The sequence below is a fragment of the Scyliorhinus torazame genome, chromosome 20 (assembly GCF_047496885.1).
Source record: "Scyliorhinus torazame isolate Kashiwa2021f chromosome 20, sScyTor2.1, whole genome shotgun sequence".
Lineage (NCBI taxonomy): Eukaryota > Metazoa > Chordata > Chondrichthyes > Carcharhiniformes > Scyliorhinidae > Scyliorhinus > Scyliorhinus torazame.
The window spans coordinates 6,552,881-6,567,848 of record NC_092726.1 but is presented as its reverse complement, the minus strand read 5'-3'; the positions used below and the strand labels follow the sequence as shown (position 1 = coordinate 6,567,848).

General features: G+C 47.9%; 1 protein-coding gene across 2 annotated transcripts in view; it reads right to left on the bottom strand.

The window, feature by feature from the left end:
• LOC140396834 (rho-related BTB domain-containing protein 2-like) overlaps positions 1 to 14,968 on the bottom strand; it is a 60,769-nt gene that overhangs the window by 33,365 nt on the left and 12,436 nt on the right. For both annotated transcript variants that reach the window (XM_072485590.1, XM_072485591.1), the window contains exons 2-5: positions 14,608 to 14,809; positions 9,360 to 9,463; positions 7,504 to 7,689; positions 2,255 to 3,246 (exon numbers count right to left, since the gene is read on the bottom strand). In XM_072485590.1, coding sequence (XP_072341691.1) covers positions 2,255 to 3,246; positions 7,504 to 7,689; positions 9,360 to 9,463; positions 14,608 to 14,799 — 1,474 coding nt within the window. In that variant the 5' untranslated portion in view covers positions 14,800 to 14,809. The remainder of the gene's footprint in view (positions 1 to 2,254; positions 3,247 to 7,503; positions 7,690 to 9,359; positions 9,464 to 14,607; positions 14,810 to 14,968) is intronic.

Below are 14,968 nucleotides of genomic sequence, written 5' to 3'. Positions count from 1 at the left end.
CTAAGAGAATCAGACAAAATTTGGTAGATGGAGTTTCATGTGGATAAGTGTGAGGTTATCCATTTTTGGCCAAAAACATCGAAAGGCAAATTATCTGAATGGAAAGTAGATTCAAAATGCATCTGGGCAGAGGGATCTGGGCGTCTTTGTTCATGAATCGCAGAAAGTCGGGATGCAGGTACAGCGTGTAATGAAAAAGGCAAATGCAATGTCAGCATTGATTGCAGAAGGGCTGGAGTATAAAAGTAGGGAAGTGTTGTTGCAATTGTATAGTGTGTTGGTGAGACCACATCTGGAGTTATTTCAGGAAGGACCTGGTGGCATTGGGGGGGCAGTTCAGAGGAGGTTCACCAGATTGATTCCAGGGATGAAAGGGTTGATGTGAGAGGAGAGATTAAACAGTTTGTGTTTGTACTCACTGGAGTTTAGAAAGGTGAGAGGTGATCTGATCGAGGTGTATAAAATACTAAAAGGGATTGATAAACTAACCATAGACCAAACGTTCCCCCTTGTCGGGAAATGCAGAACAAGAGGTCCCGGATATAAGCTGAGAGGCGGTAGATTTAAAACCGAGATGAGGAGGAACTACTTCTCGCAGAGGGTAGTGAATTTGTGGAACTCGCTGCTCCATAGTGCGGTGGAATCTGGGTCATTAAATGTGTTTCAAGGAGGAGTTAGATATATTTCTGATTTTAAAAATGGGTAAAGGGATCTGGGCAACAGGTGGGGAGTGGATTTGAGACCCGGAAGAGATTAGCCACGATCTGACTGAATGACAGAGCAGGCTCCAAGGGCTGAATTTCCCACTTCTGTTACTAATTCCTATGTTCCTAAGTCAGGAGTGTGATGGAATACTCCCCACTTGCCTGGATGAGTGCAGCTCCAACAACACTCAAGAAGCTCAACACCATCCAGGACAAAGCAGCCCCGCTTGATTGCTCCCCGCTTCCACAAACATTCACTCCCTCCACCAACGACGCACAGCGGCAGCCGTGTGTACCATCTACAAGATGCACTGCAGCAACTCACCAAGGTTCCTTAGGCAGCACCACAACCACTACCATCGACAAGGACAAGAGCAGCAGATACCTGGGAACCCCACCACCTGGAGGTTCGCCTCCGAGTCACTCACCACCCTGACTTGGAAATATATCGGCCGTTCCTTCACTGTCGCTGGGGCAACATCCTGGAACTCCCTCCCTAACAGCACAGTGGCTGGTACTTACAGCTCAGGGACTGCAGAGGTTCAAGAAGGCAGCTTACCACCACCTTCTGAAGGGCAGCTAAGGATGGGCAACAAATTCTGGCTCACCAGCAATGCCCACATTTGTGTCATGGAAGTGGCCCTTTAAGAAAGGTTTATGTCTTGTCACATAGCTTCAGTGATGCCATTGTGTGGGTGGAACTGGGCTGTGGCTCTGAGATTTTACTTTCGCTTTGAATTTGGACTGGTTTGAACTGCACAGGTTGAAAGAAGTGTCTCTCTATCTTCATTGTAAAAGCTGCTTCCGGACTGCTTGGTAACTTGAAAGAGATAATTTGCGTTCTGGAAGGAATTCAAATCTGCTGTTTGAAAAGGGGAACAGAGTATCAATAACAAGTCTTATACCAGTGAGAGTGCCGTGTGCTGGGCCACGCCTTTGAAAAGGGGTTTCTGGTTTTACTTGGATTTTGTTATTGAATTGGAACAGTTAAGGGGGAATTCATTAAAGGTGAATTCCTTTACATTACTGTAGCTGTGTGGGGGGTCTTTATGTTTGCAGTTGATAAAAATTCTTGCCTTGCGTTTATACAGATGTTAACTAAATTCTTAGAATAAAGCTTGTTTTTTTGATTAAAAGCGCCGAAGATGTTTGTTGGAACACCTGAAGGGCAGGTTCTTCTGCTCATCATCGCCAAAATTTTTAAACCCTGGCCCATGACACTCGTAAATGAATAAAATAAAAAAAATTGGATGCAAGAGTGCCTCCCTCATGTTTACCGTCTCAGTTACTGGCGATACCCATCTCCTGGTCAATATTCCCCAAGCTATTGTCTCCAGCACCGGAGAGACAGGTCACTTGGTATCTCAAATTTGTAACCCTCGGCTGTTATTAAACAAAATAGTGTTCCTCCGCTGAGGTCAGAAACCGAAATGCAGTTTTACTCGTATAAACCCACATCATTTGCCTCTGGAGGTGTGTGCACTGCGTCACCAGGGCTTGTGAATAAATGGTCATTTCAGAGACCGTCTAGCTAAAGACATTTAGCTTACCGGAGAAGGTCCCTTTAGCAAGGCATTCTTTCACACGGTTTGCCCTCCTCACGTGAAATGCTTTGGTAATCTCTTGGTTCATGAAGGCCTCGTTGTTCAAAATATTGGCCACCATCATGCGCAAATCGAAAACCTCCAGTAGCTCTGCAATGTGGGCGATCTGCATCAGCTCCTTCTCGTTCTCATCCAGCTGGCCCGTGTACAAGTACCGCATGACGGCACTGAACGCACCGGGGTGAACAGAGTAGTCCATCCTGACCACCGTCATCAGCCGATTGTTGAACGTGATAGGATCCTCTGCCATCTCTTCCTGGATGCTGATGAAAGCTCGGCTCCACGAAGACAGGATCTTCCCCCGTTTAAACCAAGCCTTCGCTCTTGCACTGCTGTCGCAGGCGTTAAGTTTCAAGATGCCGTCACTCGTGGAGGCTCGGAGATTGGATAACTGTTGGGCGGTCAGAACGTCATCTGTGCTTTCGCTGACGTCAAAACTGGCAGCTCTCATCAAATATTCCCTGCCCTGCCTGTCGCTGTGACTCACTGCTCTTTCGCTCCCAGGATCCGCTTCTTCACTGAGGTCCATCAGAAACAAGTCGTAAAATTTAGAGGAGGAGGTAGACAAATAAATCTTGTGGGCGTAGATTTTGATCTTGTCCTGAAGCACTAAGATGACGTCCGCACAAAGGGGATTGGCCAGCAAGTGGGCGGGGTGCTCTTCGTTGGTTTTGGGGGGGTGTGGGACAGTGATGATGGGGGGTGGTGGTTTGGGGGGCAGGAACGGGGCCTGGAGTAAAGGCTTTTGGACGTTCCTCAGGTGCGACTTCCAGAACTGGAGGTGTCGCCTGGAAATCAAGGCGGCTCTGATGGCATTGTCGAAGACGTCCTTGATGCCAAACTGGGCCACCACGCTGGTCTCGTAATAGGGGATACCCAGTTCTTTGGCGACCTCACGACCCTTCTCAGGGGGCAAAATCTCGTTGTGTTTTATCGGCCTGTGAATGCACAAAAACATTGCGTAAGTTGGGTACAGCCACTTAAAAACTGCCACATGTGCATTTACATCACCCCGCTTTCTGTAACGGCTTTCTTGTCAAGATGCAGTTTGGAAAGCTGCTTGGAAACGTCATACCATAATGTTTGGTATATTTTAGAGCACTTAAATGATGGATTATATCTAGAATTTGCAACAGGAATAAGATATTCAATTTTAAAGAGTTCACATATTAATGCAAGAAATTGGTAGAGTTTTGTATTTTATATCTGTTGCACTATTAGAATATAGAATATAGAACAACAGTGCAGAAGGAGGCCATTCGGCCCATTGAGTCTGCACCGACCCACTTAAGCCCTCACTTCCACCCTATCCCCGTAACCCAATGACCCCATCTAACCTTTTTGGTCACTAAGGGCAATTTAGCGTGGCCAATCCACCTAACCTGCACGTCTTTGGACAGCGGGAGGAAACCGGAGGAAACCCACGCAGACACGGGGAGAACGTGCAGACTCCGCACAGACAGTGACCCAGCGGGGAATCGAACCTGGGACCCTGGCGCTGTGAAGCCACAATGCTATCCACTTGTGCTACCCACTAAATATTAAAAATGCCGGAATTCATATAACATATATCTGTTGTAGTAATAGTTAAACAATCTGGGTTAAGGTTTTCAGACAGTGTGGCTGCAGAAGGTGCAATTAAGATGCCGTAAAAGATCATCATTCATTCCAACCATGTATACTTTTTACCTGTGTCGGGTAAATGAAATTTTGTTGACAGAAATAAGATTTCCTGGGATTTAGATAGTTGAGGGGGTTATGGTTAGCATCAGTCAGGTGGACATAACCAAGTTAGTGAGATGGGGATGATGTAATGAATGAGAGGAATCAGGGCTGTGGTGGGTAGTTTAGTTTTAATTTTGCTGGGAGCTTGAGCTGAGCAGCAGCTTTCGCAAAAGGCTGTCAAGTTTGCACATTCTCCCCGTGTCAGTGCGTGGGTCTCACCCCCACAACGCAAAGATGTGCAGAGTAAGTGGATTGGCCACGCTAAATTGCCCCTTAATTGGAAAAAATTATTTGGGTACATTAAATTTATAAAAGAAAAAGGAGTACAACAAGTATCCCGGTGTATTTACAAGTGGGTTTTGATCCGAGATGGATTTTGCTCGACTGGAAATAGAGAAGGAATCAGTTGGAAGTTGAAGTGTCTCCCTATATTGTTAAGAATTATTTAATTGTTAATTGCTATTTCTGTTATGCTAATGTAGTTTAATCCGGTGTTAATAATACAGTATCCAACTCTTACTTTTTTTCAATTAAGGGATAATTTAGTGTGGCCAATCGACCTACCCGGAACATCTTTGGGTTGTGGGGGTGAGACCCACACAGACACGGGGAGAATGTGCAAACTCCACACGGACAGTGACCCAGGGCTGGGATCCGGGTCCTCAGCGCCGAGAGGCAGCAGTGCTAACCCACTGCGCCGCCCACATCTGGAATAATAATAAAATATGTTTTAAAATAACACATAAATCAGGGGAATCAGCCCTGGAGCGAAGTCGCCTGTCAGATTAAAAATAAAGTGTTCAGCGGTCTTGTCTGGCATCGGAACAAATGTTGGGGTTTGTTCCGGACACTTAACAATATTGTCAACAAGACACAGCCTCAGCGGATCTGCATTACCGTTGATGATATTTTGATGCAGCGAGACAGGTATACCGACAGAACCCATCCCTTCGATCTCAAACGAGAAAGTTAAAAAAAATAACCCACAACACAGATCGAGTCATTGGGAATTTTAGTGGAGAGCCACATAGGCCTGTAGCTCCAAGCAATCGGAATATATAGCTCCCAAATGAGAGACCGAAGGTCTCGGAGTCACCAGTGCCTTCAACCTGCTCTGCCAGGACTTCATCGGCTTGGTGGTTGGAGGGTTAGCCAGCTGGAAAAGCTTTGAAGAGGGAGAAAAACGTCTTATGCAATGCGTGGACATAATCGAAAAGTGGGATTGGTGCTGGTCGGTGAGAAGTCTACGGGGCAAGGATTGGGCGGTCGTGCGAACAGGTATGGGCGGCACGGTGGTTAGCACTGATGCTTCACAGCGCCAGGGTCCCAGGTTGGATTCCCGGCTTGGGTCACTGTCTGTGCGGAGTCTGCACGTTCTCCCCGTGTCTGCGTGGGTTACCTCCGGGCGCTCCGGTTTCCCCCCACAAGTCCCAAAAGACGAACTTGTTAGGTGAACTGGACATTCGGAATTCTCCCTCTATGTACCCGAACAGGAGCCGGAATGTGGCGACTAGGGGCTTTTCACAGTAACCTCATTGCAGTGTTAATGTAAGCCTACTTGTGACACGAATAAAGATTATCATAAATTCACTGTGATTCTCTTCCCGCACCTAGTGGTGCGCTAAGGTAGATTTTCGTCTGTTTCCATAACTAATACTTCCCAGGTCTCTGGTCTGTTGCCAGGGGCCTATATCTGGAGGGGGGCCATCCCACATCAAGCCTGGCTGATCAGGACTGTCTCCCGCTCTTACCGCCAGCCATTGGCGTATTTGACAGGATTTGTAGATTGACGCAACCTGTTTGGTCGTACCTTCCTTGGCCACCAAGTCCTGGGGTGGGACTCGAACCGTGAGTTTCTGCTTCAGAGGCAGGGACACTGCCTACTTCGCCACGAGACCTTCAATATCTAAACGTCTGCCCATTGTTACTGTTCCCCTCCACAAACAATATTTGCACCAGTTGAGTTGACTGCAATGGGTGAGAAGTTACTGCCCAAGACCCATTTGCACAGCTCCAACTGAACCATGGCCAGCTTCTGTTTGGCTGGAAGTTGGTGAACGTATCTTTGTGACGAGCATTGGCATTGAGAAAGGCTTTGAATGACTTTGACAGCAGTGCGAGACAGTCAATACTCCCTCACCGCTCTCAGAATTCATCCGTCATCCACAATCACTTTTGAAACAAACATTAAGCCAATGCTTTTAAGAAACTTTCATTGACAGTACATTACTTGATTCAATTGGGAGCCTATTGCATGCTAGCCTGTGGGAGGGTGGTGGGACTGGGGCAGTGGGAGCAGGGGGCATATATCTACTGACATTTGTTTCCATTTTAAATTTTTTTAATTCATTTTGGTTCATGGACCCATATTGGGAATGTGGTTCAAGCAGAAGATTGCAAATGGAAGCAGCCTGGTTATCAGGACAATGTGTTCCCAGCTTTTATGTTTGGAGAGGAGGCCAGATTCTTTGGCACCGAGTGAATCTCAGGAACCGGTTTTGGAGGAAGTCGGTTCTGGTGGGTTGGTCAGGGTCAGTTTTCTGCCTGACAACGGTCAGTGATTGCTTCTCGCGTGATGTTTGTGAACTGGGCAGAAATGATTAGACCTTGGACGAGAAAGGGACAGTCTCTCTCCCCGGCTTGCTGAAGTAAAGAACTGCTTTATTGTTCTCAGGTCAGCGAGTACCTGACACATCCTTGCTGTACACCTGGAATTATCCTGAATCTACAGTGAAGGTTGACAACCTTGCCAGAGAAAACCATCTCAATCCTGGAAGGCAGAAGTGATGGACAGACAGACGGATGGAGGTAGTTAGGAAGGGGGGGGCGTTGGGAAACGGATAGTCAGTTACAATATTTTCCCGTTTCATTAAAATACTGTACATACTAAAAGGTGTTACCTGGTGACTGAGTTTATTGGGCTCGGGTTTTTAAAATAAATCTAACGTTTTCCTGTGTTGTGATTCCGGGTCGAGTGGGGCTGGAATTAACTGAGCACTGGCCCGGGGGGGGGGGGGGGGCGTGACCCATTATTCTAATGATCCAAATCAAAACAATAGCAAATGAAGGCGGCTGCCCATCTGACGTGTTGCCCATTTCTCCCTCCACTGACTTTCTCCTCGCCGACTCACAATGGGCTCCTGGTGCACTGGCAATCACCCAATGAACCACACCCAGGTAGGCCGTCTTCACCTGTGATCCAGCACAGCAAGTTCAGCCAGTCGCTGAAGGGTGGGGCGGGTACAGCCTCGCCTAACTCTGCCTTCACCCAAGCTCCGTGAGGTTTCCTTCCCTCAACACAGCCGAGGATTATTGCAGCGACCATTCTGACGGAGGTGAGCAAGGCTGCCTGATCCCGAATGGATTGGAAAACGGTTGGAAATTCTCACTTTCATCCTCAATTCTTCCTGCGCAGTGCCTGCAGGCTGCGCCGTCGCACTTGACCTGAAAGTAGACACGGGGGACCTCACCTTGCCAGGGGTCTTCTTGCACGATTCACTGCTTCCAAGTCGGTGTACCGCAGGTCCAGCTGGCAGCCGACCAAAATGACGGGCGCCCGGGGGCAGAAATGTTTAATCTCCTGGTACCACATGGTCTTCACATGGTGCAGGGAGTTGGGGTTAGCAATGGAGAAGCAGAGCACAACCACGTCAGACCTGAGCAAGAGAGAGAGAGAGAGAGAGACAAGACATGAACTCATTACAATTACAGATGAAACTGGGGCTGGTGTACAGTAACATAACCTTTCTGTAGTTTTTCAGATTGATGTGTACGACGCTTCAGGAGCTGGATTGCATCACCTCGGACACACAGAACAGCTACAGGACATTCATCTCCCGGGTCCATGCGAAACCTCCTCCCACCCTATTCGTATATCATAGAAACATAGAGAACAGGAGCAGGAGGAGGCCATTCGGCCCTTCCAGCCAGCTTCGTCATTCATTACGATGACTGATTATCCAACCCGGTAACCTGTTCCTGCTTTCCTCCCCATAGCCTTTGATCCCTTTCATCCAAGTGCCGTATCTCACTCCTTCTTGAAAACATGCACTGCTTTGGCCTCAACTGCTTCCTATGGTCGGGAAGTCCGGGAATTCCACAGGCCCACCACTCTCTGGGTGAAGAAATTTCTCCTCCTCTCTGTCCTAAATGGTCTCCCCCGTATCCTCAGACTGTGACCCCTGTCTCTGGACACCCCTCCACCACCAGGGGCTGGTTTAGCACACTGGGCTAAAGAGCTGGCTTTGAAAGCAGACCCAGGCAGGCCAGCAGCACGGTTCAATTCCCGTACCAGCCTCCCCGAACAGGCGCCGGAATGTGGCGACTAGGGGCTTTTCACAGTAACTTCATTTGAAGCCTACTTGTGACAGTAAGCGATTTTCATTTCATTTTTTTCCCCCATTTTTTTCCCCCATCGGGAACATCCTTCGTCCATCTACCCTGTCCAGTCCTGAACGAATTTTGTAGGTTTCTACCAGATGCCGCTCATCGTTCTAAACTCCAGTGAATATAATCCTGAGCAACTCTATCTCTCCAAACGGGTCAGTCCCACCACCCCTGGAATCAGTCTGTACAATTTAATCTAATCAATCTCCTCCTTTCTCCTGATTGCATTTAGCTCGCCTCCCCTTAAATGTATCAATGATTTGCTGAATTTTTTTTTTTAATTGAGGCCTGGAAGAGCAGCTGTGTACAGTGAAGGAGGTGAATGTTGTTTGCACAAGGATTAAATCAATGCAGCTTTAGCCTCTGTGTTTGTCAGTAAGTTACACGAGTCAATGAAATCGCTGATGGTTTCAATGAAAACACCCAAAAATAAAATTCAAGTGACTAAACTTGTCACAGAGGAACATCCGCTGGATGCTTGTTCTCAGGTGATGAGACTGGCCGGGTTTTCAGAATACGCAGCAGTGTCCTTTCCAGAGGTAAAGGTCAGCGAGCAGTACAGCTGAACGATACCCCAGGGATGCTGCATTGTACCGAGAATAGCCTGTCCCAGCTGAGCGCTGCCATGGCCCACATTCACCACAATCAGACTCTCCCCTTCCAGTTTTGTTCAAGAGATACCCAATCAGTGAAATGCATTTCAGCTCTGCGCAGTCTCCTTATCCCCAGTTCACAACCGTTCTCTCTGAAAATAAGCCTGGCAGGGTATGACAAGACAGATCTTTACAAAGACCTCGGATTTCTCATGCCCCCGGCTGTCTCGCTAATATTCCCCCCCCGCTCCCCCCCGGCAGTTGCTCGAGTTGCAAATCTGGGGAAGGGGCATTTCCCCGCTCAAACGCACCCGAGAGTGAGCTGTTCATCTTTTACATTGCTGTACCTGCCATAGGCAAACCGCCTGTCCTTGTGGTGATCACCAAATGTATCCCAGAGCCGCAATGACACACTCACGTCGTCGACGACATCGCGCGAACGCTCCAGAACCTATGAAAAGAAAAGCCAACAGATGAAGTAGTTTTATGCAAAGCAAATGCACTGGCTTAAAAAAGTGTATCCCCCCACCCCCCCACAAAAGCCCCCCATCTCCGTATCAAGTGTGTTGTAGTGGGTAAGGCTGAACGAGAGCGAGGCTCTTCAGTTGATTTGACACTCAAACCCTCTGCCCAGTGTTGAGTGAAGCTCACATTGAACTACATTGTCGAAACAGTGAGTACAGTGGAGGGGGGGAAAAAGCGGTGCCTAAAAGTGCATAACAATCAGCTTGCACCTCGAAGACTTCATCCATTCTGGTCCCTCAGACACGAGGAACATATTACGAAGTGGGAACAGTGCGGGGAAGTGCGATGTGGCTAATTTCTCACGTGACAAGGACGGAGGTGCCAGGTAAGTATAGCAGTCCATGCTCTTATGGACACGTGGAAGATGTGACGACTGGATTACTTTCAGAATATTGCATTCTGAGTATTGGGCAATTTAAGGGTTAAAAGCCTAGAATTGGAGTATGTTTGACCGCAGTGGTCACGTTTAAAAAAAAAAATAATTCTGTTTGTCAGGGCCTGGGTGCTTTTTGCAGCCGGAAGGTGCAATTGACAAAGACTTGTCTTTGTCAGTCTGGGCTAATGGACTTGTGGTTTGTTTGGGATGTCCCTGGGGAGTTAACATGCTTTGCAGTCTGCAGAGATCATTTGGTTTTTCAGCTTGGGGGAGACGAGGCCATTGTTGGAGCCGAGGAAGGCAGAGAGACACGTTGATAAGCTTCAGAGAGGCAGTTTCTGGAGAAAGCGGTGGAGAGAAGAATTGAATTCTGATCTGCCTGATGCCGAGGCCACAATTCTCCCACAGTGAGACGCATTGAGTGCTACATGTTTATTTTCTTGTTGTTTAATGGGAAATTGAGTAGTAGTGGTTAAGGGGTAATTATAAGTTCTTCTCAGGTGTGAAATTAAAAAGTTTGTTTCAGAAATACCCAAGTCCTTTTCCTTTGTGCAATCTCACCTGGAGGGAATCATTCTTTGCGCACAGTCTGACAAATAAACTAAAATATTGGGGTTTCGGCCCAGTATCCGAGCCATTGTTGGGGTCTGGTCTGGGGTCGGAATAAAGACAGTGAAGGAAATGGACAATGTTCTTCTTGAACATAACCTTAAGTTGAATTGAAAGAGTACAACAAGAGAATCTAACTTTAAACTGCTGAAAAAGGTACATCAGGAATTGGTGATGGGAAATTTTACATGTTTAACTCTGAATAATCTCCATAGAAAGTAGGGTTTGTCAACAGTGTTCACCTCCCTGAGTAAATAAAGCACGGCGTCTTCATAGAGGCTAGCTTGGGCTTGTTGTAAGGATGCCAACAACATCTGCTTTAACTGGAGAGTTGAAGAGAATGCGGAATATCCATCAATTAATATCAGAAGTGGAACCTTCATCTTCCCAGACCTCTTGGCGAGCACCCAGCAGTTATGCTTGGTGGCCAATATGTCATTTTTAAAAGAGGCGAAGCCCGATGTTCCATGAAAAAAAACTTGCATTTAAATAGTGCCATGATATGCAAACATGCAACCAATGGACACTCAGAATAGGACAGAACCAATGGGCAGTCAGGACACTCCGAGGTGGCATCGCCACAAGGGGGCATGACATCAACACTATAAAAGGGATGAGGCACTCACACCCTGCCTCTTTCCACAGACAGACATCTAGAGAGTTAGACAGGGTTGATCAGCAGCATCACGCCCCAGCACGTGGCTTAGAGCAAGCTGCTACAGTTAGACTGAGTTACTGCAGTTAGATTAGCAGCGAGTCGAACTCATTTGAGAACGGTGTTAATAGTTCAATAAACACGTTGAACTCATTTCAGAGGCTGGAGCATCCTTTAGTTAAGACTGCATCAAGTAGCAGCCTGTGTTATCCGAAGCAGCAGAACACAACAAAGAGCACCTCAAATGACCTTGGGACCTCACAAAGTGAGGGCAGCCAATAATGTAGTTTTGGAGTGGAGTTGTTGGTATCCTTCCATCTATGATGAATGATAGGTACGTGGCAAACAATCCATTTAGGTGGGGTGCAGTGAGCGTAATCACTGATCTTTTTTGAAAATTAAGTGTACCCAATTCATTTTTTCCAATTAGGGGGCAATTTAGCGTGGCCAATCCACCTACCCTGCACATCTTTGGGTTGTCGGGGCGAGACCCACGCCAACACAGGGAGAATGTGCAAACTCCACACAGACAGTGACCCAGAATCGAACCTGGGACCTCGGCGCGGTGAGGCCGCGGTGCTAACCCACTGCGCCACCGCGCTGTCCTTTACTGATCTAATACAGGAAAAGCAGCAGTCAATCTGGGCACAGCAAGCTCCCACACAAACAGCAGTGCGATCAGGTTCGGGCGATCCGTCCTGTTGGCCAGTGTTGTGTTTCCTTCAACTCTTCAAACACAAACTCACCAATTACTCAAGTGGACTGTTAAGTTGCATTGCGAGTTATTTATTCAGAGATGGTAGTGGTATATACACATTGCTGGAGAGCTCTTACTAGTAGGCCTTGTTCGGTCAGCTGACAGATTCCAACGGCTGTATCACATGACACATGACATTGCGTCCTGTCTTGATGATGTATGCAGGTGGACATTCCCACTGAAGGACATCCTGCAACAGCGGAGAGATGAACATTGGCCGGGCCACGACACTCGGGAAACCTCTCTGCGAAATAGGACCGCGGCGTCTCTTACATCCACCACAGAGGGCAGGCGGGTCTTCGACATCCCCGCTGGAAGGTGGCCTGTCCGACAGTCCAACAGTCCAGCAGCACCTGTCGATCAGTGTAGGTTACGTGCCCCATTCTCCAGGCTGGGCCTCGAACCCAGAAACCTCTGACGGGGGCAAAGCCGTCCCCGACTTGACACACACCTCGAATAATATTCTCTCCAGTTGCATTTTGCCACACCGCTCTCTTTCATGTCCCAGTGACAAAAACAATCTTTCATGCTGAATGATTTTCAGCGTCGCACAGATTTATTACGCTTATAAATAAAACCCGAACACAAACCTGCCCATGTGACTGATAACAAGTTGAAGTGAATCATTTTACCATCAACAAAATCAAATTCAGCAGATCAGGCAGATCTGTGGGGAGGGGGAGATAATTAGCATTCCTGCTGGGGATTTGGGTCCGATTTGGTAAATTGAGGGCTGTTTAGCACAGGGCTAAATCGCTGGCTTTTAAAGCAGACCAAGGCAGGCCAGCAGCACGGTTCAATTCCCGTAACAGCCTCCCCGAACAGGCGCCGGAATGTGGCGACTAGGGGCTTTTCACAGTAACTTCATTTGAAGCCTACTTGTGACGATAAGCAATTTTCATTTCATTTCATTTCAAATTGAGACACAGGACTTTGGAACGGTGTAACCGAAAGGTCGAGAGTTCAGATCGCGCCACGGCTAAACTCAATTTACCAAATCGGACCCAAATCCCCAGCAGGAATGCTAATTATCTCCCCCTCCCCACAGATCTGCCTGATCTGCTGAATATTTCCAACATGTTCCGTGTTACACTCACTGGGAGGTTAAGCACCTGCAAAATAACCATCAACAACTTGTATTCCTCCAGCAACTTTTGTATAAATAATTAGCAAAAGATGGGAAAGTGAACTGAATGAGAGAAAGCTTTTTCAATGCAGCGAGTGGCGAGCGTCTGGAATGCTCCGCCTGCAAGAGCGTGGTGGAGGCTGGTTCAATCGAGGCGTTCAAGAGGAAATTCGGAAGGATGTGTGCGCAGGGTGATGTGGAGAGAAGGTGGGGGAGATGGCACTGGGCGAGCTGTGCATTCAGAGAGCCCTTGCAATCCCTTTGCGCCGCAACAATTCGGTGACAAAGCAGCCCACGCGGCGCTTCACAGAGCATCCCCCAACAAAATGGGACCGCGAGGCAAGATGACCCAAACCTTGATCGAACAGGAGGTGGTTATTGAGCGTCTGAAAGAAAGAAAGTGAGGCTGGGAGATGAAGAGGTATCGGAGGGAGGGGGCGGGGAAAGAGGGAGTTCCAGACCGGAGGGAAGCTTTTGTAAAATCCCAATTGGCTGACCAATGTCGTCCATGGGACAGGAACCAGCCAGTCCTATCTACTCTGCATTTCCATACATGATCCACTCTGACTGCCCGAGGGTGACGGGATACAGCCTTACAGACATTCCAAGAAGCAATAAAATGAAATTCCAGGAACACTCAAGATGCAAGCATAAATCGCACTCTTAGTTTCTTTTGGAACGTAATGTCATCCTCAATTAATTCAGGATGAAGGACATTTTCTTTCCATCTCAATTACGTGAATTGTCCACCAGTAATAAATCTATCCCAAATAAAGACTGGTTCTGGGGTTTTCCTTCATCAACCTAACTCTATTAAATATTAGAAAGCGTACGAACATACTAATTAGGCCATTCCGCCCCTCCTGCCAGCTATTCAATAAGATCATGGCTGATCGAACTGTGGCGTCAACTCCACTTTCCTCTCTCACCCCTATACCCTCTGACCCCCTCGTCAACAAAGGATCTGTCGAATTCAGCCTGAAAAATATTCAGTGACCGTGCGTCCCATTCTGCTAAACTCCAATGGATACAGACCCAATCGGTCTGTCGAATGATATGGGACAGAGGGATTCTGTCATTCAGGGTCATTCAGCTTGTAGCAGACACAAGAGAACATATGGGCTGCTGCCCCGTGACCAGAAAATGCTGGAAATACTCATCAGGCCGGGCAGCATCTGTGGAGACGCAGTTAGCATCTCAGAGATGGTTGGCCGATTGGCAGAAGTGAAGGATGTTACGGGCGTTTGCGGGTTCAGGGGCAGGGCAAAGTAGCAGGGGTGGGGGGGGGGGGGAATCTCAAAAGGCCTTCGATAATTCAGGAGCGGCCAAATGACAACGGGGACGATGGTGCAAGACGGAGAGGAGAGTGGTGAAGGAAGAAGTGGAGAAATGAGAGGCGGGTCTGGGGTAGCTACAAATGGCGAGAGCAGAATTATTGCTGCAGCAACAGAAATTGCTGAGGCGTATCCATGTTCAGACATCGTAAAGTGCTGGGATTAACGATGCGGTGCTGTAGTGCACCAGAGTAAAGTGCATGTGCTACTCACCTCTTGGCACACACGGTACTGGTCAATGGCCCAGACTGTTGGTACATGAGTGGCCAGGAGCTGGTATTGGGTCAGGGTAGCGTTGCACGCTCGTGCACAGATCAGCCTGGTCTTCCCCACTGCGTTGTCACCCACGACCACACACTTGATGGTTTCTACGTTTGGTCTTTCGTAGTCCATATTTGTATCCATCAACCATGGGCTAGACGGGAGAAAGAGAAGGAGCACATTGAAAAATAGGGGCACAAACTGGAAAATAAAGTTTCAGACTGTGCGTCGCTTTATTCCCGCTGGAGAACTACGCTCACAGCACGGAACGGCCATTCGGCACACCACGCCTGTGCCAGCCCTTGGCAGGAGT